The 26,680-nt window shown below is 39.8% G+C and overlaps 1 protein-coding gene across 1 annotated transcript; it reads right to left on the bottom strand.

Annotated features, from left to right (window-relative positions):
* Positions 1-1,958: 1,958 nt before the first annotated feature.
* Positions 1,959-3,136, bottom strand: LOC106448044. The gene is made up of 3 exons (XM_013889979.1): positions 2,534-3,136; positions 2,135-2,473; positions 1,959-2,048 (listed from the first exon to the last, which is right to left on the bottom strand). The coding sequence occupies exons 1-3, from the start codon at positions 3,134-3,136 to the stop codon at positions 1,959-1,961; spliced, it is 1,032 nt and encodes a 343-aa protein (XP_013745433.1).
* Between the last annotated feature and the right edge of the window lie 23,544 nt (positions 3,137-26,680).

The raw sequence follows: 26,680 nt of genomic DNA, 5'->3' as shown, positions 1-26,680 counted from the left end.
TAGTTAGTTTAATAAAAAATATAATGTAAGTTAAGATGGACCAGCCTATTTTTTTAAGAATAGTATATTTTATATAGTCATTTATTAAATGAGAATTTATAATCATACAGTTCTATGATCATTCATATCGTTTTATAACTGAATATTTAAATCATCGATAACAAAATTTTCAACGTGAAATCTTTAATAAGTTTATAATTTATAAATGTTTTTGAAAATTCATTGAAAGTTTTAATATTAAAATATTTATGTAATCTTATGGTATATAGTTTAATCTATATATATATATATATATGTTTTATTATTAAATGATATTTTTTACTCATATGGTTTTAAAATCATGTGTATCTTCTTATAATATTAAATAAAAGTTCATATTAATACAATTTTATGATCATTTGTAACTTATTATGACAAAAAATAATAATCTATTGATCAAAAAATTTTAAGACTGGGGATCTTCAAATTTCTAATAATTTATAGACGTTTTGAAAAATTCAAAATATAACATATAAAAAAATATAAATGTTTTTATTATATATTTAATGTGATTTTTAATATCTTTTAATAATATAAAATTTTTTTATTATATATTTAATGTGATTTTTAATATCTTTTAATAATATAAAATTTTAAAAAAGTACTAAGATACAAAAATTGTTATCAAATATTTATTATTCATAATAATTAATTTTCACATATATGTTAATCATATTAGGTAATTTCGTAGCTTTTATTTAAGGAAAGTGCAAAACATTTTTTGGTACATTATTTATCAATTCGATAGTTAGTTTAATAAAAAGTGCAATATAAGTTAAGATGGACCAACCTATTTTTCTAAGAATAGTATATTTTATATAGTTATTTATTAAATAAGAATTTATAATCATACGGTTCTATGATCATTCATATCATTTTATAACAAAATATTTAAATCATCGATAACAAAATTTTCAATCTGAAATCTTTAATAAGTTTATAATTTATAAATGTTCTTGAAAATTCATTGAAAGTTTTAATATTAAAATATTTATGTAATCTTATGGTATATAGTGTTTAATCTATATATATATATATTTATTTTATTATTAAATGATATTTTTTACTCATATGGTTTTAAAATCATGTGTATCTTCTTATAATAAAAATGTTAAATCATTGATCATTAATTTTTAACATAATAATTTTAATAGTTTTAGTCATTTATTGTCGTTTTTAAAAATTCAAAATATAACATATACGAAAAAATCTAAATTTTACTTTTATGGCTAATTTGATTGTTTAATTTATTTTAATAATATAAAATTAAACAAAAAATGATGGAGGAGATATAAATTGTTATCAAATCTTTATTATTAAAATCATTAATTGTCATATATATATTAATCATTTATGGTAATTCCGTAGGTTTTATTTAAGGAAAGAAAATAACATATCATATCATTATATCATATAGTTTGACCAACTTATGTATCTAACAACATATAAAAATCGAATGTGGACCTACTTATTTTTCAATTGAATGTTATTGACTACCTAATTGAGTGCCACCTATGCATTGGGGCCTATTTTAATTAATACAAAATTGAGGTTACATCTTTTCAAATGTTTCTCAATTAATATATAGGGGATAAGCAAATAATCGCAGAAAGAATTAAATGTGGCCGTTAGTTGTCATTAAAAAAAAATAGCCGTTAGGAAATATTAACTCTCCAATTTTTTGAACTTTCCCTGTATAAGGAGAAAATCCATAGTTATCAAAATCACATGCATATAAAAATTATCAAAATCACATGCATATAAAAATAATAGAAATCCATAGTTATCAAAATACCAAAATACCACAAATCCATATTTAGGTGTACATATACACAGAGGTGTACAGTCCTTAAGTTCAAAATAACAACCATCATTCCAAATATGGCTTCTTCGTTGCCCGAATAAGTTTCCTATAGATATCAGGGCACGGGTTGCTTGCATGTAGTCTTCTTGTGACCTTCCATGAAACACCTGGAACACTTGTTCGCCTTCTTTTTCTTCGCCCCGTCCTACCAAGAAAAGAAGTCAATAACATTGAATGTTCTATATTGCGTTTTCTCAAATATTATTTTATGGTGTGTTGGGCGAGTTTTACCGGAAATTCTCCGGCTGACAGTTTCCTTTTAACACCTGGCCTTCCTTTTGATCTTTTGGTAGTTGGTGGATAAAGCTCTACCTTCAACACTTCAGGGGGAACATCAACATCTTTTGGATCTGGAGCCGGTAGTATGATACCCTTTACATTTTCAGCCCATGTTTTTTTCACATAGTATTTTGAAACAACTATGCTGTACTCCATGTTACGATGAGAAGCAGCCGCTATGGCGTGTCGGCATGGCAACCTAAGCATCTGGAATTCAAGGCACGAGCAAGTTCGTTTTTCCAGGTCAACAGTGCAACTGTATCCACTTGGTTTATGTGTAACTTCAAACTCCTAAGTTGAACATGGCAAAACCAGATAGCCAGTTGACAACACTAACTGTTCAACAAGTACCTTTTCGATTTCCTTTGGAATGATCCCCTTCATTTTTGTGATGTCACAGTGTCTGCTCTCAAACCATCTAGTCAACATCTGACAGATAAACTCTAGCAGGGCCATTATAGGACTATCACGTGGGGGCAGAAGCGCATGATTAAAAGATTCAGCAATGTTTGAAGTCATCATGTTATATCTCTCCTCGTCGAAATGTGAACGTGTCCATAATTTGCGGTCGATTTTCTCCAAATAATCCCAACATCTCCAATCCGTAAGCTTTATAAGGTCATACACCTTCTGAAATTCTGAAACTTTGAATGCTTCTCCTGCCCAGCCAACCATAGCTTTCTGCGAAAGCCCTTTGTACTTGTCCCCGACGTTTCTCTGAAGGTGTACGAGGCAAATGCCATGGCGTGCACGTGGGTACCATTTTTCTTTAGCTGCAAATATGGCGGCACATCTATCCGAGATTAAGTTTAATTCACTACTATCTTCAACAATAGTGGACAACCTCTCGAAAAACCACTTCCAGGAATCTGAGTTTTCGCTTTCCACTACTGCGAAAGCAATCGGGAATACGCGGGTGTCTGCATCATTCTGCTGGCACTTAGTAAACACCATTTGTATTTCACAAACTTATGTGTGCCGTCCACCACAAGGACCTTCCTCAAATGCTTCCACCCATCGATGCATGCCTTCAGTGACATGAATGCATACTTGAACCTTGTCTTTCCTTCCTTATCAACTTCGGTTTTAATATCGGTGATAGTTCCAGAATTTACTAATTTAAGTATGTGAAAGTGATGTGGTAGCATCTTGTAAGACATCTTTTCTGTTCCTTAAGCAGACGCAATTGCGAGTTCTTTCGCTTTACATGCTTTCCAGTACGAGCAATGATAGCTCAAGTCCGTACGCAGTACTTTCGGAAGTTCAAATGCACAAGGTCCACAGTGGAGTCTTTCGTACTTTGAGCGCAAAAGTGCTGCAAGTACTTTTGATGTTCCATATTTTTTGCACTGTCCTCGAGTATCAGTCGGGCATACATGGTCCAAAATTGTCTTCTTCACCACATACGTAGGAGAATCACCGAGTTGCTTACCCACTACCCTCCAACCACACTCTATAGCAACGCATTTCGCCGTAATGAAGCGTTTGCAATGCCTAAACTTGAACCTGCACACCTTCGCTATTGCATATATGTGCATCGTTAGCTTGAATTGCGCTTTGTCCTTAAACATCCTTCCAAAATATATATATGAGTCCTCCTTGATGTAGTCGATTTCCTGTGGTTGGAAACTGTTTGCTCCCATATCATTAAACACATGAACCACATCATTATATCCATACATTTCTGAAACTTAAATCCCTTTCATGAATTCTTCTCCACCCTGGAATTGGCCAGCTTGGGTGACAAGAGGATCAATGATATCACTCAAATTACCCTAAGGATTGAATTACTCTCTCAAATAAGAGGTTCAGATGTAGTACTTAGGGATCAAATCCATAGAGACTCAAGGACTACACACTAGATTTATAGTCTTTGAATTAAAGCTAGATTAATAGGTTTTTAAAACAGTATATGGATTGGCGAGCAAGGTTATTGCTCGATTGTTTTTTTTTAAGGTTGTTAACAGTTGGGAGAATAGCTAGATCCATGTATAATCTCAGGTATGATAAGTAAATAACTTAATTTGGGTTTTAGGAGTTTATTGATATTAATTATTCTTGAATTCAAACTTAGATATAATCAATTTGATATCTAATCTGGATCTCGGATTTCAACTATCGTATGTTAATCGCGAGAAAGTGTCAATCGATGATTCGTTAAGAATATCGATCGATACTGTTGGGAATGTCCTAAAATCATTTGTACTTATTCTTGTTAAAGTTGTAACGTCAGGTTCGACAATCGTATAATATTAGGTGGTTATAATGTTTTGCTAGAAACCGCTTATAATCTATGAATTGAGAATTCATTACTAATATTATATCATCCTAAAGGGCCACACACCTAAACAAACTAAATCAATATTATTTAGGGTTTGAGAATAATCTGATATATATATGTTGTATTAGATGTAGCATATTATATATGCATATAATTAAAGTTGGTGAATAATTTAATATGCATGTATGTTGATAACACATACGTGTATGTGAAGAGAATAATTGTATTTTCGTTCATATTCATATTGGCTTAGCCCATAAGCTTATGTGAGTTAGGTTACGTCCATGTTATATAAATATATAACGATGAGACTAATCGTATGATGAACTAACGACGGCCAGGAAACGTGGTCGAAAGTATTAAACCCTAATATAGACAAAAGAGTTTGTCAAGTTTCTGAGATTTGATCTCGACGGCACTAGCATCCCGTTTCGATCTAGTTTGTGTGCGTGTGGATACCGGTAGAGGCACGACGCTTGGAGTGCTAGTAATCTCGACTTGGTTTATTTATCTTCTGCTGCCGAAAAACCAGGTATATTCGAATCCCTAAAATCTAAGTTTATTTCAGTATTGACATGAGATTCTAGACAATTGAATTCATAAGTATATTTATAAATCATTATAAATCGGTATGAATTCCTACAGTGGTATCAGAGCTTAATTGTTCAATACTGAAATTAGATATTGTTAAATCTATAATTTGGTATAGATAAGAAATTGATATGCTCGCTTGTTAAAAAAGAAAGAAAAAGCCCTAATTTGATTACGGTGATTTATATATAAGATATATAATGGCATGTTAATTTACGACATTAAGAACAACCAAACACGTATATGGAGATATATGTTCTTGTTTGTGGTGCTACTGAAATCTAATGTGTTTATGTTCAGAAACTTTTATTTAATATGAACATTATGATTATTGTAATCGATTAGTTTTCACATGTTGTAATGTGTTTATAGAGATGGGCACGTTTGTTGTTAGTTTGTTTATGAACCAAAGAAATTATGTTTGATCTGTTATATCTAGTTAATTCAATTAATGTATTCTAAGTGATCTTAGATATAAGTGCTGTCATGTGATGATTATGCATGATTGTGTGATTGTCACAAGAGTTGGTTCAGTTGTTATATACACATCTCATATGTGTATTACGTTAATTTATAAACACGCATTGAAGCATTACAATAATACGAGTTGACTTTAAAAGTTAATTATGCAGAAACAATATTACGAGTTGACTTTAAAAGTAAATTAACGTAATACACATATTAGCTACTTGGCTATCTTTTTTTTCTGTGTGAAGTGAGGTGGTTGATGATAAAAAAAAAAAAAAAACACCTGAGACTTTAGGTCATAAAAAAAAAAAAAAAAAAAAAAAAATATATATATATATAACAACTGAACCAACGATTGGTTTAGATTGTTTGATATAAATCGTTTGGTCGTTTGATTAGATTTTAATTAGATTAAATTCTAAAATCAAATATACAAATAATTAATTATTTTAATTAGATTAAAATTAATTTAATTATTTATAATCCAATTAAAATACATATAAGATATGTATTTGTTATATTTATATTTTATATTAGATATAAATTTTAAATATAAAAGTAAATTGGAATAAAATTTATTCTTCAATCAATTTCAAATATTTTTGATGTCTATCCAATTTTGTCAACCATCAAGGTTCGTTTCTTTGTAAGATGGGCTTGATAAAGCAAGGTGTCTGCAATTACATGAGTGAGGTGGATGGTAACGGTTACCATGTGAAACAAGATTGGTTTACTTGACTAGGCTATCAAAACGATTTTGGGCTTAGAGACATATGTTGGATAAGACATAAGATGTCGTCTGACAACCAAAAATTATACTCGATATAATTAGCAAAGTGTTGCTTACCTAAATAACTATAAATTCGGGCGATGAGCCAAAGCTCACTCGGATTTTAGTGAATTATGGATCTTGGATTATTATATTCATTTGAGTAAAATGTTTTGATTATAATATGAGTTTTCTTAATTGTTAAGATTTCTCAAATTCCTGAACATCATATTAATATTTGATACTCTTCTATTCCAGCAATGTTAACTCATCACAATCCATTTTCATTCCAATATTCTCTTGAGAAGGACAAATTGAATGGATCAAATTTCCCCAATGATATCGAAACCCGAGAATTGTTCTCAAACGAAAGCTTAAACCTTGCTTGGAAGATCTGAAAAAGAAAAAAGACTTTTTAAACATCGTCTAGGGGTATTTATGTTATAGAAGTAAATGTTACTACTTCTGGTTCTACCTCTTGGGTATTGGATACAGGCTGTGGTGCTCATATATGTACGAATATGAATGGCCTAAGCAACAGTAGAATTTTGGAGAAAGGACAAGTCGACCTACATGTGGGAAATGGAGCAAGAGTTGCTTCATTAGCCGTAGGAACATTTCACTTGGCTTTACCTTCAGGCTTGGTTTTAGAGCTTAAGAATTGCTACTATGTACCTGCTATAGAAATATTATTTCCATTCCTTGTTTGGATTTGGAAGGATTTCAATTTTCGATTAAGAACAAGTGTTGTTCTTTTGATCGTAGTGAAATCTTTTATGGTAGAAGTCCACTAGAGAATGAACTTTATATTCTAGACCAAAGTGTGCATGTCTATAACATTAGTACCAAAAGATTCAAGTCTAACGACACGAATCAGACTTTTCTTTGGCATTGTCGTTTGGACCATATAAATGAGAAACACATTCAAAAGCTTCATAGTGATAGACTTTTGAGCTCATTTGATTATGAATCATAAGAAAAATGTGAATCTTGTTTGTTGGGTAAAATGGCTAAGGCTCCTTTTACTAGACACGGTGAAAGAGCCAAATACTTGTTGGAACTTATACATACTGATGTATGTGGACCAATCAGTATAAATGCTAGAGGTAACTATCAGTACTTCATTACATTTACTGACGACTTCAGTAGATATGGTTATGTTTATCTAATGTAACATAAGTCTGAATCTTTTGGAAAGTTCAAAGAATTTCAGAATTAAGTACAAAATAAGCTTGACAAGAAAATAAAAACTCTTCGATCTGATCGAGGTGGAGAATATTTGAGTCAAGCGTTTAATGATCATCTGAAAGAATGTGGAATTGTTTCACAACTCACTCCTCCAGGAACACCACAGTGGAATGGTGTGTCCGAAAGGAGAATCGAACTTTATTGGATATGGTTCGGTGTATGATGAGTCATGCAGATCTTCCACTATCCTTTGGGGATACACTCTAGAAACCTCCGCGTTTACGCTTAATAGATGTCCATCAAAATAAGTTGAGAAGACACCATATGAGATATGGACTGGAAATGTTCCAAATTTGTCTTTTCTGAAAATTTAGGGTTCCGGGGCTTATGTTAAACGTATGTTTACATATAAGTTTGGACCAAAATCTGATAAATGCTTCTTCGTCGGTTATCCAAAGAAACCAAAGGTTATTACTTTTACAACCCCACTGAGAACAAAGTGTTTGTTGCTCGTAGTGGCGTTTTTCTTAGAGAGAAATTCTTTCTAGGAAAAACAGTGGGAGTAAAATACAACTTCGAGAAACACAGGAGTTCGAGAAACATAGGAGATGGTTTCATTCTTTCAGGAAGATGATCAATTAGATTTACGAAGAGTCGTAGAATCTACACCTATGGAACCTGAGGTACGAATATCCGAAAGGACACGTCATAAACCTGATAGATATGGGGTTTGGGTGACAGATCATCATGATCTATTGATAATAGAGAGTGATGAACCTATGTCCTTTGAGGAAGCTATGATGGTACCTGACTCCGATATATTGCTTGAAGGAAGCATCTCGGAGTTGGAATCTTTGTTTTAATGAGGCAATCAAAGAATTTGATTTCATTAGAAATGAAGAAGAATTTTGCGTTTACAAGAAGACTAGTGGGATCGCAGTTTTTCTTAATGTTCTATGTAGATGACATACGTCTTATTGAGGTTGTCTCTCAATGAAAGACATGGAAAATGTGCATATATCCTTGGAATAAGAATCTATAGAGATAGATTAAATAAGACTATTGGATTATGTCAAGATACTTATATCGATAAGGTCTTGCATAGATTCAAAATGCATGATTCCAGGAAATGATTCTTGCCAATGTCTCATGGCATAGCTCTTAGCAGACTCAGTGTCCTTCAACACATGATGAGCGAGAATGGATGAGTAGAACCCCATATGCTTCTGCTATAGGATCTATCATGTATGACATGATTTGTACTCATCCAGATGTTGCATGTGCTTTGAGCATGATGAGTTGATACCAATCTGAGCCATGTGAAAGTCACTGGACAACAGTCAAGAATATCCTCAAGTATTTGTGAAATACTAAGGATACATTCTTGGTCTATGGAGGAATTGATGAGCTTGTTGTAAGTGGTTACACAAATGCTAATTTTTCAGACTGACAAAGATGATTTTTGATCACAAGTTGGTTTAATCTTTTGTGTTAGTGGATAGTGGTGGGTTGGAAGAGTTCCAAGCAAAGTGCCATAGCATAGTCTCAATGGATGCAAATGTTGTTGATCCATTGACCAAGCCTCTTCCATGGCCTAAGTATGAAAGTCATACTGCAGCCATGGGTGTTAAGTATATTAAGATGAGATCTTGATTTTAGTGGGAGGCTTTATGTTTATGATATGATGTTCATTTTAACATACATTGGTTATGTTTTCAAATTAATGAAATTGTTTTAGAATTATTTGATTATGGGATAATTAAATAAATGTCCAATAATAATTTATATCATTCTTATAGGTCATCAAGTACTTGACTTGATCATCAAACCCTATAAGTGAAAGATGCTATAAATTACTAAGGTCCCTAGTCAAGGTTGTTAACGTGGGACATTAATAACTGACAACGACTAGTATGTGAGGTGATTGATGACTAAGTTTCATGGAGTCATTCAATATGTTGTATTGAAGTCAATCACATAGATATGTGTTGGGGAACACAGTATCGAACTGACCCGCTATGAGAACTCTGCAAGATTGTTATATGAGTGTCATAAGAGTTTCCCATTATGACTATAGAGTATAGTCCTTAGACCTGAGTTCATCATGATTCTTTACTTGTGGATTAGTTCACTTTGACCTTGTCAAACGTCAGCCGTAACTGGTGATTATAAAGGTATTGATTAGGTGTTCTATGAAGTTTGTAAGGAACATGGATGGAACAAGATGGGATTTGTCCCTCCCATATAACGGGAGATAAATATCTCTGGGCCTATCGAAGATTTGATACTGACAAATGCATGGCCATGCTCAAACGAGGTGAATGTCAGTTGTTTGTTTTATCAGTATAAATCATAGTTCGATAAACGTGATCTAGCTTAATAAGGATGACACAAGTTCTTGTCTTATGCTGAGATCGAGATATAGAGACAAAGGGATTATGAGAATAGATGATTCTAGTACAAGTGGGAGATTGTTGGGAATGTCCTAAAATTATTTGTACTTACTCTTGTTAAAGTTGTAACGTCGAGGTTCGACAATCGTATAATATTAGGTGGTTATAATGTTTTGGCGCTAGAAACCGCTTATAATCTATAAATTGAGAATTTATTACTAATATTATATGATCCTACAGGGTCACACACCTAAACAAACTAGATCAATATTATTTAGGGTTTGAGAATAATATGATATATATATATTTTGTATTAGATGTAACATATTATATATATGCATATAATTAAAGTTGGTGAATAATTTAATATGCATGTATGTTGATAACACATACGTGTATGTGAAGAGAATAATTGTATTCTCGTTCATATTCATATTGGGCTTAGCCCATAAGCTTATCTGAGTTAGGTTACGTCCATGTTATATAAAGATATAACGATGAGACTAATCATATGATGAACTAACGACGGCCAGGAAACGTGGTCGAAAATATTAAACCCTAATATAGACAAAAGAGTTTGTCAATTTTCTGAGTTTTGATCTCGACGGCACTAGCATCCCGTTTCGATCTAGTTTGTGTGCGTGTGGATACCGGTAGAGGCACGATGCTTGGAGTGCTAGTAATCTCGACTTGGTTTATTTATCTTCCACTGCAGAAAAACTAGGTATATTCGAATCCCTAAGATCTAAGTTTATTTCAGTATTGACATGAGATTCTAGACATTTGAATTCATAAGTATATTTATAAATCGTTATAAATCGGTATGAATTCCTACAGATACACCTTTCAAAATATCGATCGATAGAACTATCGGTGCGTCTATCGATGCTTCTTTCAAAAAGCTTTACGGACATGTTTGATTTATATTCTTTAACTTACTAGATCAACTCACGTTTGCATCTAGTCAGTTATATCATACTAGTTTATTTTCAGGTATTGAGTCAAACAATGACTTGATCTCAATTAATCCTAAGATCTAAGTTTAAAGGGTGATCAATCCTAAACTTAGCTTTAAGAACAACTACATGAAGAACTATATTTTTAAACACCCTAGCAACAGTTTAAGCTAGCATTACATGTATCAACATATAGAGAAACCTAAATCTAACAGTAAGGCAACTTAGACATATTCATAAAGCACATAATTATGATGGTATGAATAAAACTTAAATAAATGAATAATAAAGAGTAAGCAATAGAGTAAAATGAAAGCCATGGAGTTCAAGATCTTCTATGTTTTGTAGTTCAAATCTATCTCTCCAATCCTAAACTCTCTCTCTCTCTTCAATGGTGGTCTCTTGCTTCCATCCAAACTAGGTCTTTAAGGTCTCTAGGCAAGTCTGTCTCTAAAATAATACAAAACCTAATAATATAGCCTAACAGGCGGCCAAAGACTTAGAATGTAGTTATTGAAACTTTTGTGAAACTTGAAATCTTCTAATTTTGTCATTAACTCGCGGGTGGCTTTGCCGTCGATCGATCGATCGATGAGAAGAGATTTTCATCGATCGATATTCTGATAAATAATCGATTATATTATATTTCCAGCAAAGCTCAAAAGGTCTCCAAATAGCTCCAAATACATCATTTTCCTCTAGTAAGTACCTGAACCTGTAATTGCTCTAAAAAGGGTCCAAATGCATATGAAAGACTCTAAAAACATGTATTAACCATGGCTAAAAGTGGGTGAAATCCATGGTCTATCAACTCCCCCAGACATACTCTTTTGCTTGTCCTCAAGCAAAACATAGTATAGCAGTCTCTCTAAGAGGTTTAAAAGCAGCGGGGACTCACAGAGTTAAAACTTAGAATCATCACTTCTATAATATTGCTATATGAAAGGAATTCTAACTTTAGAAGCACATCATACATTATCCTAGTATAGCAACCAAATACAACTAGCCAGCAACTCAACAGATCTTATCTGACTTTCTCCTCTACTAACCTCTTTCTTGCATAAATAAAAAGTGTAGGCTAAATCTTGGGAGTATTGATCAAGGGACACATGGATTCTTACTCCAGCAGGTCTCTGAGTAATCATGTAGTCTTATTATGTTTCTTTACTCTATATCTCTCTTCTCTGAATCTCTAAAATCATCATAATATTTTGTTTAAACAAAGTGTAGCGAATACCGGGGTCACATGAGACACTCCTACCCCTCGTTTCCATAATGTGTGATCATTCCCTTCAGACTTAGAATAATGGGGTCACAGGAGACACTCCTACCCCTCTACCTCTTCCAGGAAATTATTTCAATCTTTTATATCCTAAGATGCTGAAGAGAGGAAAGAAGGAACACTAAAATTTACAGACTTGTACCTTTCAGACCTGAAATCGGAATCCGATCCAATGTATACCAAACCCCAAAACAAGCAGGTGACTTAGGTTAGGTTGGAGGCCAACTTTGGTTCTTTTCAAACAATCTCAGCAAGTGTTGTCATAGTTGGCAGGTTGATCCGCTTTAGTATCTCTAGTACTTTCTGCAGTCAGTAGTCTAAGAATGGTACTAATAGAGTGGTTAGATAATAGATAAAACTCAAAAGAAGTTCATTATCCCCTTCTTGACTCGATAAAACATTTTTCTTTGAAAACATTTTTTTTTTGTATAGCAATCATATAACAAACTAATATTAGTAAATACCTCCCCTAGACTTAAATTTTACTGTCCCCAGTGATATTCAGTATAAGATTGGTTAGAGAAAAGCATGTTCGTACCCTTTTGTCTCGAATGTCGATCGACATAAACACCTCTTAATCGATAGACATAAGCGCCTTACTGTCAAACGACGTAAGCACCTCTTCGTCGATCTACGGAGGAGAGACAGAAAATTTCTGCGCTATCTGAAACGTATTGATGGGTCTAACTCATCACAATGTGCGTATCAATCAGCCAGTTTAGCTCTATTAGACAATCCAAACACATGCAAGATTAGCAAATAGATAAACTCCAGTCATAACATAAGATAATAAATCCGAGAATGAATCCTAAAAGTACGAGAACAGAAGAAAACATAAGTTGATAGGGATAGAAATATGAGGACTAGTCCTCATCAGTAGCCTCGTCGGTGGTCTCCTCAGAGTCTCCTCTGTGCTGGCGTGATGGTCCTTCTGCCGATGGTGAGCTGGCTCGCACACTCCTCCTGCTCGAACAGCGACATCTCGATACTCTAGCCCAGATGGCGGTGAAAGCATCTACTACGACGCGATGGAAATCTCCCTCAGGGCGTGTAGACATGTCTCGCATAGGCGGGAATGGCGGAAATGCTGCCGCTGACTGCCCCTGCTGATGTCCTCCAGGTCGCTGCACGGTGTAGCGGCGCGGCATGGTCGATGGAGCACGGAGGAGGTTTGGGTTGGGGTGAAACTGGATGCTGGTGAGGCCTGCTGAGAAGTCCGTGAGTGCACGGTGGGGTAGCTGTACCAAGTGCGGGCCGTCCTCATCCCTGAAACACCAGTAGCGGTCGTCCTTGAGCTATTGTGCGCTCGTGAGGTGCGTTGCATCCATGTAGATGATCTGGTAGTTCATCGCAGCAGCATCTAGCGGTACTCTGCAGTGTCTAAAGATCGGTGTAAGTAGACTCCCGACTGTCTCCTTCTTTCCCCGTGACTGGAACGGCTTCATCTTGAGCTTGGCATGATGCTCAGCGAAAAGGGCTCCTAGGTTGGGCCATGTGTCGTGTGCGGGCTCCTCAATGTCCTCCATGTTAACCAAGCTCCTCACCGCGTAGTAGACTAATGTGAGCTCCTGCACCTGAACCTTACTAGGTTCCATCTTACACAACAGAGTGTTGGCAAGGACCTTCATGAAGTAGCGCAGATTCGGGTGATGATATCACTCAAATTATCCTAAGGAGTGAATTACTCTCTCAAATAAGAGGTTCAGTTGTAGTACTTAGGGATCGAATCCACAGGGAGCTAGGGAACCTAATAAATCTAATCAGATTTGTTAAGCTAGGTGGTTTAATGATTTAAATGTAAAGTTGCAGTTGTTGAGCAAATAATTGCTCGATTGATTTGTTGAGGTTTTGGTGCTTAAAAGGAAATAGCTAGACTTAGGGTTTTTATTCAGGAAATTTGGAATTATAATCCTATAGATGCCTAATAAGTTGCATGCATGATATTGTAGAGCTCAGCACTTATAAACGAACCACTAGGCTCTCGCTTTCTAGCTTCGTCTATTGACAAGTGTCGACCGATGATTCTATACGAATATCAATCGATGCACTATTCGAAACGTCGACCGATTATTCTCTTTGAATATCGATCGACGCTATTGGCCAAGCGTTAATGCGCGGGTAGAAAACGCTCACTAAGCTCACTAGATCAGATCTTGCCTTACTCTAGCAAGTCTTAGCTCAATTATAATGGTTTCAGGACGAGATGAAAGCTATCGCTTATATCTAACAATCCTAGGGAAAGTTCTAGGTAACTAATCTAGAATCAGTCATTAATGACAATCCTAAAGATTAATATCACAACTTTGCAATCTATAGTTGGGGCTAATCCCTCATAACATATTTAAACCCTAAAATCTAACAAGAGAACTACTCAGACATGTCCATGTAATTCATGACAACAATAAGGTGTGAAAACTGCATTAGAATAATAGATAGATTTTAATGGAGTTCCAATCACAAATAACTTTGGATCTTCTCTCCAATCTACTAAAAATCCTAGAAAACCTTTGCTGTAAAATCAGTAAAACAAGAAAGCACACGTTGCCTCTAACATGTTGGCAAAGCATATATAATTAGGTTAAAACTCGTCAGGGGTAATCTTGTAAATTGGTAAAGACTTGGGCTCTAAGTCGGCTGAGACCAAACGGGCTTTCTGTGCGCTTCGCTGTCGATCGATGTCAAGATGTGAACATCGATCGATTATTCTTCTTCAATGTATCTACTACGACGCGCTGGAAATCTCCCTCATGGCGTGTAGACATGTCTCGCATAGGCGGGAATGGCGGAAATGCTGCCGCTGACTGCCCCTGCTGAAGTCCTCCAGGTCGCTGCACAGTGTAGCGGCGCGGCATGGTCGATGGAGCATGGAAGAGGTTTAGGTTTGGGTGAAACTGGATGCTGGTGAGGCCTGCTGAAAAGTCCGTGAGTCCACGGTGGGGTAGCTGTACCAAGTGTGGGCCGTCCTCATCCCTGAAACACCAGTAGCGGTCGTCCTTGAGCTATTGTGCGCTCGTGAGGTGCGTTGCATCCATGTAGATGATCTGGTAGTTCATCGCAGCAGCATCTAGCGGTACTCCGCAGTGTCCAAAGATCGGTGTAAGTAGACTCCCGACTGTCTCCTTCTTCTTTCCCCGTGACTGGAACGGCTTCATCTTGAGCTTGGCATGATGCTCAGCGAAAAGGGCTCCTAGGATGGGCCATGTGTCGTCCGCGGGCTCCTCAATATCCTCCATGTCAACCAAGCTCCTCACCGCGCAGTAGACTAATGTGAGCTCCTGCACCTGAACCTTACTAGGTTCCATCTTGCACAACAGAGTGTTGGCAAGGACCTTCATGAAGTAGCGCGGATTCGGGTGATAATATCACTCAGATTACCCTAAGGAGTGAATTACTCTCTCAAATAAGAGGTTCAGTTGTAGTACTTAGGGATCGAATCCACAGGGAGCTAGGGAACCTAATAAATCTAATTAGATTTGTTAAGCTAGGTGGTTTAATGATTTAAATGTAAAGTTGCAGTTGTTGAGCAAATAATTGCTCGAATGATTTGTTGAGGTTTTGGTGCTTAAAAAGAAATAGCTAGACTTAGGGTTTTTATTCAGGAAAATTGGAATTATAATCCTATAGATGCCTAATAAGTTGCATGCATGATATTGTAGAGCTCAGCACTTATAAACGAACCACTAGGCTCTCGCTTTCTAGCTTCGTCTATTGATAAGTGTCGACCGATGATTCTATATGAATATCGATCGATTCACTATTCGAAACGTCGACCGATATTCTCTTTGAATATAGATCGACGCTATTGGCCAAGCGTTAATTTACGGGTAGAATACGCTCACTAAGCTCACTAGATCAGATCTTGCCTTACTCTAGCAAGTCTTAGCTCAATTATTATGGTTTCAGGATGAGATGAAAGCTATCGCTTATATCTAACAATCCTAGGGAAAGTTCTAGGTAGCTAATCTAGAATCAATTATTAATGAAAATCCTAAAGATTAATATCACAACTTTACAATCTATAGTTGGGGCTAATCCCTCATAACATATTTAAACCCTAAAATCTAACAAGAGAACTACTCAGACATGTCCATGTAATTCATGACAACAATAAGGTATGAAAACTGTATTAGAATAATAGATATATTTTAATGGAGTTCCAATCACAAATAACTTTGGATCTTCTCTCCAATCTACTAAAAGTCCTAGAAAACATTTGCTGTAAAATCAGTAAAACAAGAAAGCACACTTTGCCTCTAACATGTTGGCAAAACATATATATTTAGGTTAAAACTCGTCAGGGGTAATCTTGTAAATTGGTGAAGACTTGGGCTCTAAGTCGGTTGAGACCAAACGGGCTTTCTGTGTGCTTCGCTGTCGATCGATGTCAAGATGTGAACATCGATCGATTATTCTTCTTCAATGTCGACCGATGGTCGAGCTCGATGGTCATCTCGGGTGCTTACTCTAAAATCATCACTTTCCTCCAAATCACTCCTGATCCTATAAATATGCTAAATAGACTATAGAATATAATAAATAGTTACTAAAATACTTATAAACCATGGGTAAAAGTAGGTCAAATCCATGGTCTATCAACTCCTCCAGACTTACCCTTTTGCTTGTCCTCAAGCAAAACACATAGACAGTCTCTCTAAAAGAGGTTTCAAAACAGCAGGGACTCACATAATTTTAAACTTAGAATCAACACCTTAGACAGTCCTAGTCGCAGAAGCACACTATACCATATCCTAGTCTAGCAACCAAGTTCATGTAGTGAACAACTTAGCAAATCATGTCTGGCAATCCTCTCTACCAACCTCAATTGTTACATAAATAAAGTGTAGGCTTTACCTTGAGGATATCGATCAGAGGATGCAAGGATGCTCAAACAAGTATTTGTACCTGCAGGTAAACAATAGTTACTATCCTCTTTCTCTACTAATCCACTGTCTCAGTCAAAGTTTGCTTATATTGCAAGATCATTGACCAAGATTGGACAGACTTCCATGAATCAAGCTTTAATGGTTTTAACCACCAAATCCTGTTCACTTCTTTTTGACCTATATCCTAGGATTATTTGTGAAGCAAGCCTTAATGGTTGTAGCCACCAAGTCATGTTCTAATCCTTTACCTATAGAATTCTTATAAAGCAAGCCTTAATGGTTGTAGCCACCAAGTCTTGTTCGAATTCCTTCCTAATAAATCTATAATAATATATATAATTTTTTTTAACTGTATCTATAATTTCGAAAATAGGGAGAGAGAGGGTGATAAATCTACACAAGGCTTTACCTTTCAGACTTGTTTGAAGAATCCGATCCCATGTATACCAAGCACCAAGACAAGCAGAGTTGAGATCAATTAGGTTGGAGGTCAGCTTTGGTTCCTTCAAACACTCTTAGCAAGTGTAACATAGTTGACATGTTGATCCACTGGTATCTTTAGTACTATCTGCAACTAGTAAGTCTAGAATGGCGTGGTTAGATAACAAGTAAAATCAATAAGTTCATCATCTCCTTCTTGACTGAATAAAAAAATATTGAAAACATTTTAATAAGACTCATAAATAAACTACTATCACTAAACCCCCCCCCCCCCAGACTTACACTGTCTCCAGTGTAAATTTAGTCGGAGTTATGGTGATAAGTAAATCATAAGGACTCAATGTAACGAGTTAGAATAATATACTAGACCTAGATGGATGTCGATCGATGTCAAGGTGTTGATATCGGTCGTGGCTGGTGATGTTCTGTTGATCGATGTCAGCAGCATTTCGCTGGTCGATTTTATTTTTTTATTTTTTATGACCTGCAATAAAATAAAAACCAATTTAAACACTAGAATAATAAAAACCTATTAAATATTATCTAATAGTGGGTTGCCTCCCACTCAGCGTTTTGTTATAGTCATTTGCTTGACTTTTTGTGGGAACCGGAATTCACACCGTCGAGATTTGTTAATTGGAGGAAAGTCAAGCTAACCTAGCCTACCCTGAAGGTCTCGGTTATCTGCTGGGCCACACACAACACAATCAATATGAAAGAGTCGAAAGTAATAAATCGTAAAAGAGCGAAGAGAGAACAAAGAGGTCTTATTTCTGAATTCGCGTTTGAGCGTGAACAACAGGTAAGATCCTAGGCCACGAGAGCTGTCGGTACGTTCGCTAGTCTAGCCACCTAAGTTCTAACCTAGTCGAGGTCGCAGCTCGATAGTAAAAACGGAAAAATGCCTAAATTACTCTAAGTATTAAATTTGCTCTAAGAAAGCTCCTCCTTGCTCCTCGCCTTAATCCCTCCTTATATACTCTCTCTAGGTCGGTTTGCACCTTTTCCTGGGCCGGATTTGTCGCGAGATGGGCTTTTCCATTTTTCGTAACCCTTCATGATTATCTTCGGAAACTTGACATTTATCGTTTCCTACGAATAAAAAATAGACCGTCATATCAGCCTTAGGCGCAATCCTGTTCTAAAATCGTAAGTGGGCCGTTTAGCCGCGGTTCAGGCCCCCTTTGGGCCGTTTTGGGACTTAGACGTTTTTACGATTTTTCCTAAGAAACAACCGTTGGTTTTTCCGAAAGGATTCCAATTCCCCGTATAGTTAAGGCAACTGGTGTTCAAGCTAACCATAGCCGTTTTATACGGCAGACAGGAATCCGTTTCGACGACCATGTTTTTTATAACTTTTCCCGAAGTCTTTCTTAGATAATCCTAAGTGAGACGAGACATGGGTATTGCGTCCAAGGGCCCGAGGATTGTGTTACGGGAACTTAGACGAGGATGCACGGTTTCGGGACAGGAGGTCGGTCCTCGCCCATGGGCGAGGTGACCTTGGCGCGGGTCGTCCTCACCCATGGGGGAGGTGACCTTGGTTCGGGTCGTCCTCGCCCATGGGGGAGGTGACCTCGGTGCGGGTCGTCCTCGCCCATGGGCGAGGTGACCTCGGTGCGGGTCGTCCTCGCCCATGGGCGAGGTGACCTCGGCGAGGTGACCTCGGTGTGGGTCGTCCTCACCCATGGGCGAGGTGACCTCGGTGTGGGTCATCCTCGCCCATGGGAAAGGTGACCCGTGTTGAGACGGTCGTCGCCCTAGGGCGAGGTGGTCGGTCCTTGCTTACGATTGAGACCTCATCCAGACTGATCCTCTTCTCAACGTTCCTCGGTTCGCATCCGCGAAAAAATGTCTTTTACTTGATTTAACTGTTTTCCGGGAATGTCTAATTTTCAAGGATCGATCGAGAGTTGGTTTTCCTGGAACTTTTAGGCATTCATTCCGTCGTGACCGGTTTTGACCCCAACACTTTTAGAGGTGATTTGGCTAGTATTGTTGAAAGCTGGAACTTGCTGGAAAACAAGTGTCCATCTCTTCTTTGCGCTTGTTGAACCATGTACCAGTGAAGTCTCTTATTGCTTCATCTCCTCGGCGTCATTTTTCCTTCATTGTTGCAGTTGTGTTTTCTATCTTCTGCAATCTATCTCCAAGACTCTCAATGTTGAACTGATGTCTCATAAGTGTAGCGTAAGTATCAGCTGAGATCTCCTCTCCATGGTTGTGTTTATCAGACATGTCTGATGTCACCTTTGGTACTAGCCTGCCTCGGTTTGTAGCGTCGTCGACCGATTTCTGTCTCTGAATGTCGGTCGATTTGTTGTTGCCTCTGTCGATCGATGCAGATGCTTCTGGTCGACGGGCGATGTAACTCTGAATCTCCACTAATTCCATTTGTATTGCTTCTATCTTGGAAGTCAAAGAACTCATGCTAAGGTCCATTGGGAAATAGATGTCATCACATCTCCTATCAAGCCTCTCTTCTATAGTTTCCAGAGTTCTGTAGATCTCTTCTACCAACTGATCAATCTCTGCTCTGGTGTGAAAATCTGGTTGAGACTTCAACGGGTGTGAGTTATTTGGTTCGTCGGCGATCGATGTTGAGTAGTGTTTGTCGATCGATGATGGTCAATGTCTGTCGGCTGCATGCTGAATTTTAGCTATGTCTTGCCTCATCTCCTCCATGCATGTAGTCAACCAACTGATGCTATCATTCAGTGGATAGTAGATGTTAGGGGATTTTTGTGTACAAGCGATCCGTGCTTTGTTCTACGGAATGATAGGAGGGAAGAGACTGGTTGTCCTAGTGCTTTCTCCCGCTTAGGTGGTTGATGAACCCGTAGGTCTTGCTCTCAGGATACTGCCATACGGGTATGGGCCAGTATATGTCATCGGTGTCTTAGTAGCCGCGGGCGAGATTGACCGTTAGGCAGGGACTGCCTATCCATGGTGAAGGCCACAGGTTCTTCTAGATCTGCAGTTGATGGTCCCGCCTATCAGAGGACAGTCCTTGAGGAACCGTGGAAGGTGTTTGGGATTTATAGCTGCATCCTTCAGGGGGGATTGCCTACGTACCCTTCAGGGAGGGATCAAGTCGTTCGTAGTTCATGTATTGATGGAGGCGCGGAGCCTAAGTGGGCACATGGCCTAAGGAGCACGTAGCTCTGATGGAGACGTGGAGACTGGATGGGCACGTGGCCTTGTTGGGCACATGGCCTTATGAGCACGTGGCTCCGTAGGTGATAGGAACCATCTGTTCTAGGGGGCGTATGGCCAGAACAGATGGTGGAGTAGTCGATATACTGCAGGGAGCATGGAGCTTCGATATGCTTTGATGAGCATGGAGTGTCCCTGTCGGTGAGCTGGAGATCGTGGCCTGGGCCAGTATGTGGAGTTGTAGGCGTGCTGCAAAGAGCATAGGACGTCATCTTTATGGTAGTAATCGCCGGGATCAGCCTATCATAGACCTCTCGTAGGAGAAGGTCTTCTCGGGGTGAAATATAGCCTTGGCGGCTGTCGAATTCGTTAGCTCTGGAGCTGGATGTTTTCTCTCATAGATGGACGTGCTTTCATAGATGGACGTGTTTCCCTAGATGGACGTGTTCCCCTCTTCTTTAGGTTTAGAAACCTATCTTTATAGTGGGAGTCGTGCGTTTCTCTTAGGGTTTGAAAATATTTCATATATCCTTAGATAATAGAATATTTCCATTCTTCTCAACGGCGGCTTATCATATTGGAATACTTCCTCTTTCTCTTGGATTTAGGAAGATTCCTTCTTCTCTAAGCTGGTTACTTGGTAAATGGAAGATTTTCATTTATCTTAAGGCAGGAGAAATCACTTGGCCTGGAAGACGGAGAAAGGTCCCAGACTCGGGGACAAGGACCCGTGACCGGAGGAAGGAACCCAAATCTGGGGGCAGGGACCCGGGACCCAGAGGCAGGAACCCGGACCCTGGGGGCTGGGACCTGGAAGACGGAAGCTGGAGTTATCTCTTCATGGAATATTTTTCCCCAACAGTTTGTCCCTTATTTTATGGCTTCATGTTTGAAGGCAGGAAATAACATGACTTTCTTCATAGAACTTTATAAGTTGCACCGTAGTATCACGCTGCCTTGTCAGTCATTCTCAGATGCACTTGCGCTCGGTGTAAAAGGATTTGCAGCCTGGTTGGAGATGTATGACCTTTGATTCGGATGACTTGTAAGACTTTCTTCTTCTGCTTTATAAAGATGAGACGTTGCCCCCATGGTGGGGATAGGCCGGAGTTAGCCGAAAGTTTGATGGAGAAGCCGGGAACAACGGCATAAAGGGTGATGCTTCTGATCATACCCCATGTGCTTGTGCGTCTTCTGTAGCTATACTCGGCCTCAGCTCAGGCAGGACTCTCTGGTTCCACGAATCGTGTGGAGGAGTGTATGGGTCAGTACCCAGGAATTTTGAGAGGGAGAATCTTGGCGAGGCTAAGGATCAAGAGGACGAAGAGGTTGAATAAGACCCGGAGGCCAAAACTGAGGATCCTCATGCTTGATTCTACTGGCCTTGTTTGTGCCTCTCGAGCTTGTAAAGGCTGTAATGGACTTTCGGGAGGGTCTCCATGCCGGTCTCTTTGTTGAGTTTACCATAATTGATGCTCTTTGAGGTGTTGATGTTGTAGCTGTAACTTCTTGCCTCGTCTCAGGATTGTACCTTGACTTTTGGTAGGTGGGACGTTCAGCATGTTTTTCTTAGTGCCTGGAGATAACCTAGTTGATTCTTGGTAACGGAGTAGATCTCTTGGACTTGTTGTTTGCGGCGAGCAGTAATTTCCACGCCGACTAAGGAAGGTGGAGATACTAGTTGAACTCTGCCATCGATTCTTGGCCACTCTCGACTATGTAGTACTGCAATCTGCCCCCAGAGGTAAGCCACAATCAATGCTAGGATAACCTTGCGTTGTGCTCTCATGGAATCCGGAGGATCCTGGGCGTGCTCTCCCAAAATCTGAAGGTTGAGGGGTACATTCTTCTGAAACCCATAGGTTCGGGGACGTGATTCTTCTTAAACTGGCGGTTGTATAGATTTTCGTCCAGGAACCCGGAGGCTGGATGGACTGTCGTCAACGAATCTGTTGGTTGTGTGGACCTTTAAGGCGACCTTCTCGTATATCCTTTCGACTCGAAGTTTTCTTCGCCGGGTAGACTCCTGTTGATTCCTAGGTAGGCTTTTTGGAGCAGTGTCTTCCTTTGCGTCGTCCAGCTACCCTTTGGGAAGACTTAAAGACGGAACCATATGTGTTAGGCTCGTGAACCTGGAGTATAGGGATGCTTCACATTCCACCTTCCATAGATAGGTTACTCGTGAATTTTTCCCAAGAGATAGCAGGTCTCTCTTATGGACAGGGAATTCAATAGATGGATTGTGGGATCGAATGGAACCGTGATATTGCTTCATAATCCGAAGATGTTGTTCGGACCCGAAGGTCATTTCTGGAGTCCGAGGCTGCCCTAGACCCTGAGGTCGCATTTAGAACCCGGAGGTTGAGTAAGGACCCAGAGGTCGTTTGGGAACCCGAAGGTTCCTCTAGACCCTGAGGTCGTATTTACGACCCGGAGGTCGTTTAGGGACCCGGAGGTCGTTTAGGAACCCGGAGGTTCCTCTAGACCCTGAGGTCGTATTTAGGACCCGAAGGTTGTTTAGGGACCCGGAGGTCGTTTGGAAACCCGGAGGTTCTAAACCATGAGGTCGTATTTAGGATCCGGAGGTTGCTTTTGGACCCGGAGGTCGATTTTTGGCCCGGGGGTTATAAAGAGCCTGGAGGTTGACCTTTTCCAGGCCCTGAAGAGATTTGTTCAGGACCCGGAGACTGCTTGGGGACCCGAAGGTTCTTAATAACCCGGGGGCTTTGAGTTTTAGTATAAGGGACCGTATTCTGCCTTCCTAGGTGAGGTCACTACTGGTACCTGTTGGGATTTCGCATTTTGTCGCTCGGAAGCTGGCCACTATCAAGTTACCGTGCTGCATCCTGCTTCTGCAGGAAGCCACTGTCAGACTTAGAGGGTGCTGGTATGGGTGAAAACCCAAGTGCCAGGCTTACGCTGCTTTCCACGTCTGGAGAAGCAGGATTTAGTTTGCTCCCTGTATATAACAATACTTTTGCAATGGATATATACCATGTGTTCCCTGTATCGCGTAGCTCGTAGCATTTAAATACATGTACTTTTCACATTGGTACTCTGGGGACCCCGATGCGCCTTAGGCTGCACAGGGGTTTTAAATAGTTTTGACAGCATACTCAGGCTTACGCATACTCATTCCTGCTTTATGTCTCATACCCGTTGTTATTGTCGCTCCCTGTACAAACTCTGAGTTTGAATACAGTACATTGCGTTTGTACTTATGCCTTCTGCGTTATTGCAGGGATTGACATGTTTCGTACGATGCTCCATGTGTAAGAGTTTGAAGAGTTTTTTCATTTCTTTTTACCTGGTGTTAAGGATAGAAGTAGTGGTCGGAGCCGGAGCTTCGTAGTCGGAGCCGGAGTCGGAACTTCTTCATGCGGGTGTCCGAAGACCAGGGTCCTGCCCGGAAGCAGGAGTAGTATTTTCCAAAATTATTTACTCCCAATAGTTTGCCACTTATCTTTCGATTTCATGAGTGAAGTCGGGAGAAAACATGTGTACTTTGGCCAACCGGAGTCGTTCCATCTCTTCATGCTTATCGTGGACAGGACATTGCTTCCCTTTTTCCGAGTTCTTCTTTGGTCTGGCCCGTGTCTGAGCCTGGAGAAGGATCAGCTTTCCTGAGGTAGATATGGGTCTAGGGGAAGTTCCCAGGTTTTGGACTCGTCTGGAGATGATCTTTTGAAGGGCTTTATGTTCGGATCTTGTAGTGACAGCAGTTCACCATCCTTGGGCTTTCATCGCGAGGGTTGAATGATCTTCTAAGACCCCGAGCCCAAATTGACCCAGAGGTAGGAATTGATCCGGTTCTGAAGTCGGAATCCGTTGATGCGTGTTGATGGGATTTGTTGATGCGTGTTGCCCCTTGGGTTAACGCTTAGCTCATTTACCCTGGTTTCCCCGTGGTCGTGTCTTCCCTTGGAAATATGTAGAGTCCCGTAGCCTTGGAAATCTTGAGAAGCACGTCGCCTTAGCTTCCTTTAGAAGTATATCAGGGTACATTGCCAGGAAAGCGTAGTAAGGTGGTCGGTGCTTGCTATTTCGTGGGGTCATTGGGTTTGACCTCCTTATAAGGTGAACAGCCTAAGATCCGGAACCTGGAAGCTGGGATCTGGAACCTGGAAGCTGGGATCTGGAACCCAGAGGTTTGGCTTTTTTCTTTTGGATGAACAGTAGCGGGAACAAGTGTTCTCCGGCTCCTTTTACTCTCATTTGCTTCAAATGAGTTGAGGATATAAAGACCAGCATCCCTTGATGTAGAGTTTAGCATTTTCTAAGGCTTCTTTGCAGGAGGTGGAGCAGCAGTGTTCCCGGCGCTTGGGCAGGCTTCCTTTCGTGGAACAACTCCAACGGAACCTGACGAGTACACAAAGGCGTTCTATCAACCTAGCTATCAGGCTTATATAGGATTCCACTACCACTTAGATTCTAGAACCTGAAGAAAAAGATGGTTCTCTAGTTACCTCTTAGTGGTTGCCTGGTGTGCCTATGGTATTCCTAGGAACTCTTCTTTTTACTCCCCTGCTTATGTAACTTATCAAAGCTGTGAACCCAGCCAAAAGATGTTGTGTGCTGCTTTAGAGCCCTTCATCTTTCTCCTATGGGGCAGAGTTATGAGCCTGGACGCATTGATTGCATCTGGGGCTTGCTAGATTGATGCTAGTGGACTATCCCCTGATCTTGATGTTTGTGATGACTGCCCCTAGTTGGGAATATTGAGCCCGACTTTTGTAGAGGTGGACATATAGTTAAGACCCGGGACCAGCTGGATCCAAGGAATGTAGAGGCTGGCTCTGAGGTTGAGACCTGGAGCCGGGGGGGAACCAAATGTTATTGAAGGGCGATTCCAGGCTGGGACCGGGAGTAGGCAGGGACCAGAGACTGTAGAGGTCATACTAGTAGATTAGAGCTTGAGCCAGCAGGAACCAAAGACTGTAGAGGTCTGACTCGTGGTTGAGACCAGGAACCGGTGAAACCGAATGCGGTTGAGGAGGGATTCCAAGTTGGAACCTGGAACCTGGAACCTGCAGGGACCCAGTGCTAGTTCTTGCGTCGAATTATGCTACAACCGTTAGCATGGTGTTATACTCCCTTAGAGGAGTGTCCTGGGATCCCAGCTGTGTGAGCTTTAGATCTGATGAGAGTAAGTCGTTCCTTGCCCCCAGGTGGATGGGGTTAAGAGACTTTCGAGAGGATACACGTAATGTTCCTCCTACCTATCACATCGTCACGTAATATATGACTGCCCCTCCTTCTAGCCCCAAACTATTAGGGGATTTTTGTGTACAAGCGATCCATGCTCAGTTCTACGGAATGATAGGAGGGAAGAGACTGGTTGTCGTAGTGCTTTCTCCCGCTTAGGTGGTAGATGAACCCGGAGGTCTTGCTCTCAGGATACTGCCATACGGGTATGGGCCAGTATACGTCGTCGGTGTCTTAGTAGCCGCGAGGGAGATTGACCGTTAGGCAGGGACTGCCTATCCATGGTAAAGGCCACAGGGTCTTCTGGATCTGCAGTTAATGGTCCCGCCTATCAGAGGGTGGTCCTTGAGGAACCGTGGAAGGTGTTTGGGATTTATAGCGGCATCCTTCAGGGGGGATTGCCTACGTACCCTTCAGGGAGGGATCAAGCCGTTCGTAGTTCATGTATTGATGGAGGCGCAGAGCCTAAGTGGGCGCGTAGCCTAGTGGGAACATGGCCTAAGGAGCACATAGCTCTGATGGAGGCGTGGAGCCTGGATGGGCACATGGCCTTGTTGGGCACATGGCCTTATGAGCACGTGGCTCCGTAGGTGATAGGAACCATATGTTCTAGGGGGCGCATGGCCGAAACAGATGGTGGAGTAGTCGATATGCTGCAGGGAGCATGGAGCTTTGATATGCTTTGATGAGCATGGAGTGTCCCTGTCGGTGAGATGGAGATCGTTGCCCGGGACAGTATAATGGAGTTGTAGGCGTGCTACAAAGAGCATAGGACGTCATTTTCATGGTAGTAATCGCCGGGATCAGCCTGTCATAGACCTCTTGTAGGAGAAGGTCTTCTCTTTGTGAAATATAGCCTTGGCGGCTGTCGAATTCGTGAGCTCT

Source organism: Brassica napus, chromosome C7, assembly GCF_020379485.1.
Source record: "Brassica napus cultivar Da-Ae chromosome C7, Da-Ae, whole genome shotgun sequence".
NCBI classification, from domain to species: Eukaryota; Viridiplantae; Streptophyta; class Magnoliopsida; order Brassicales; family Brassicaceae; genus Brassica; species Brassica napus.
This window is presented reverse-complemented; position numbering and strand designations above follow the sequence as displayed.

What these genes read in the sequence shown, in the direction of transcription:
- LOC106448044 (XM_013889979.1), bottom strand. Translation starts at nt 3,136, where the DNA reads ATGGTGTTTACTAAGTGCCAGCAGAATGATGCAGACACCCGCGTATTC. An exon ending in TTCCAAAGGAAATCGAAAAG is followed by an intron (nt 2,474 to 2,533) that starts GTACTTGTTGAA and finishes TGTTCAACTTAG; the next exon opens with GAGTTTGAAGTTACACATAA. An exon ending in TGTCAGCCGGAGAATTTCCG is followed by an intron (nt 2,049 to 2,134) that starts GTAAAACTCGCC and finishes TTTTCTTGGTAG; the next exon opens with GACGGGGCGAAGAAAAAGAA.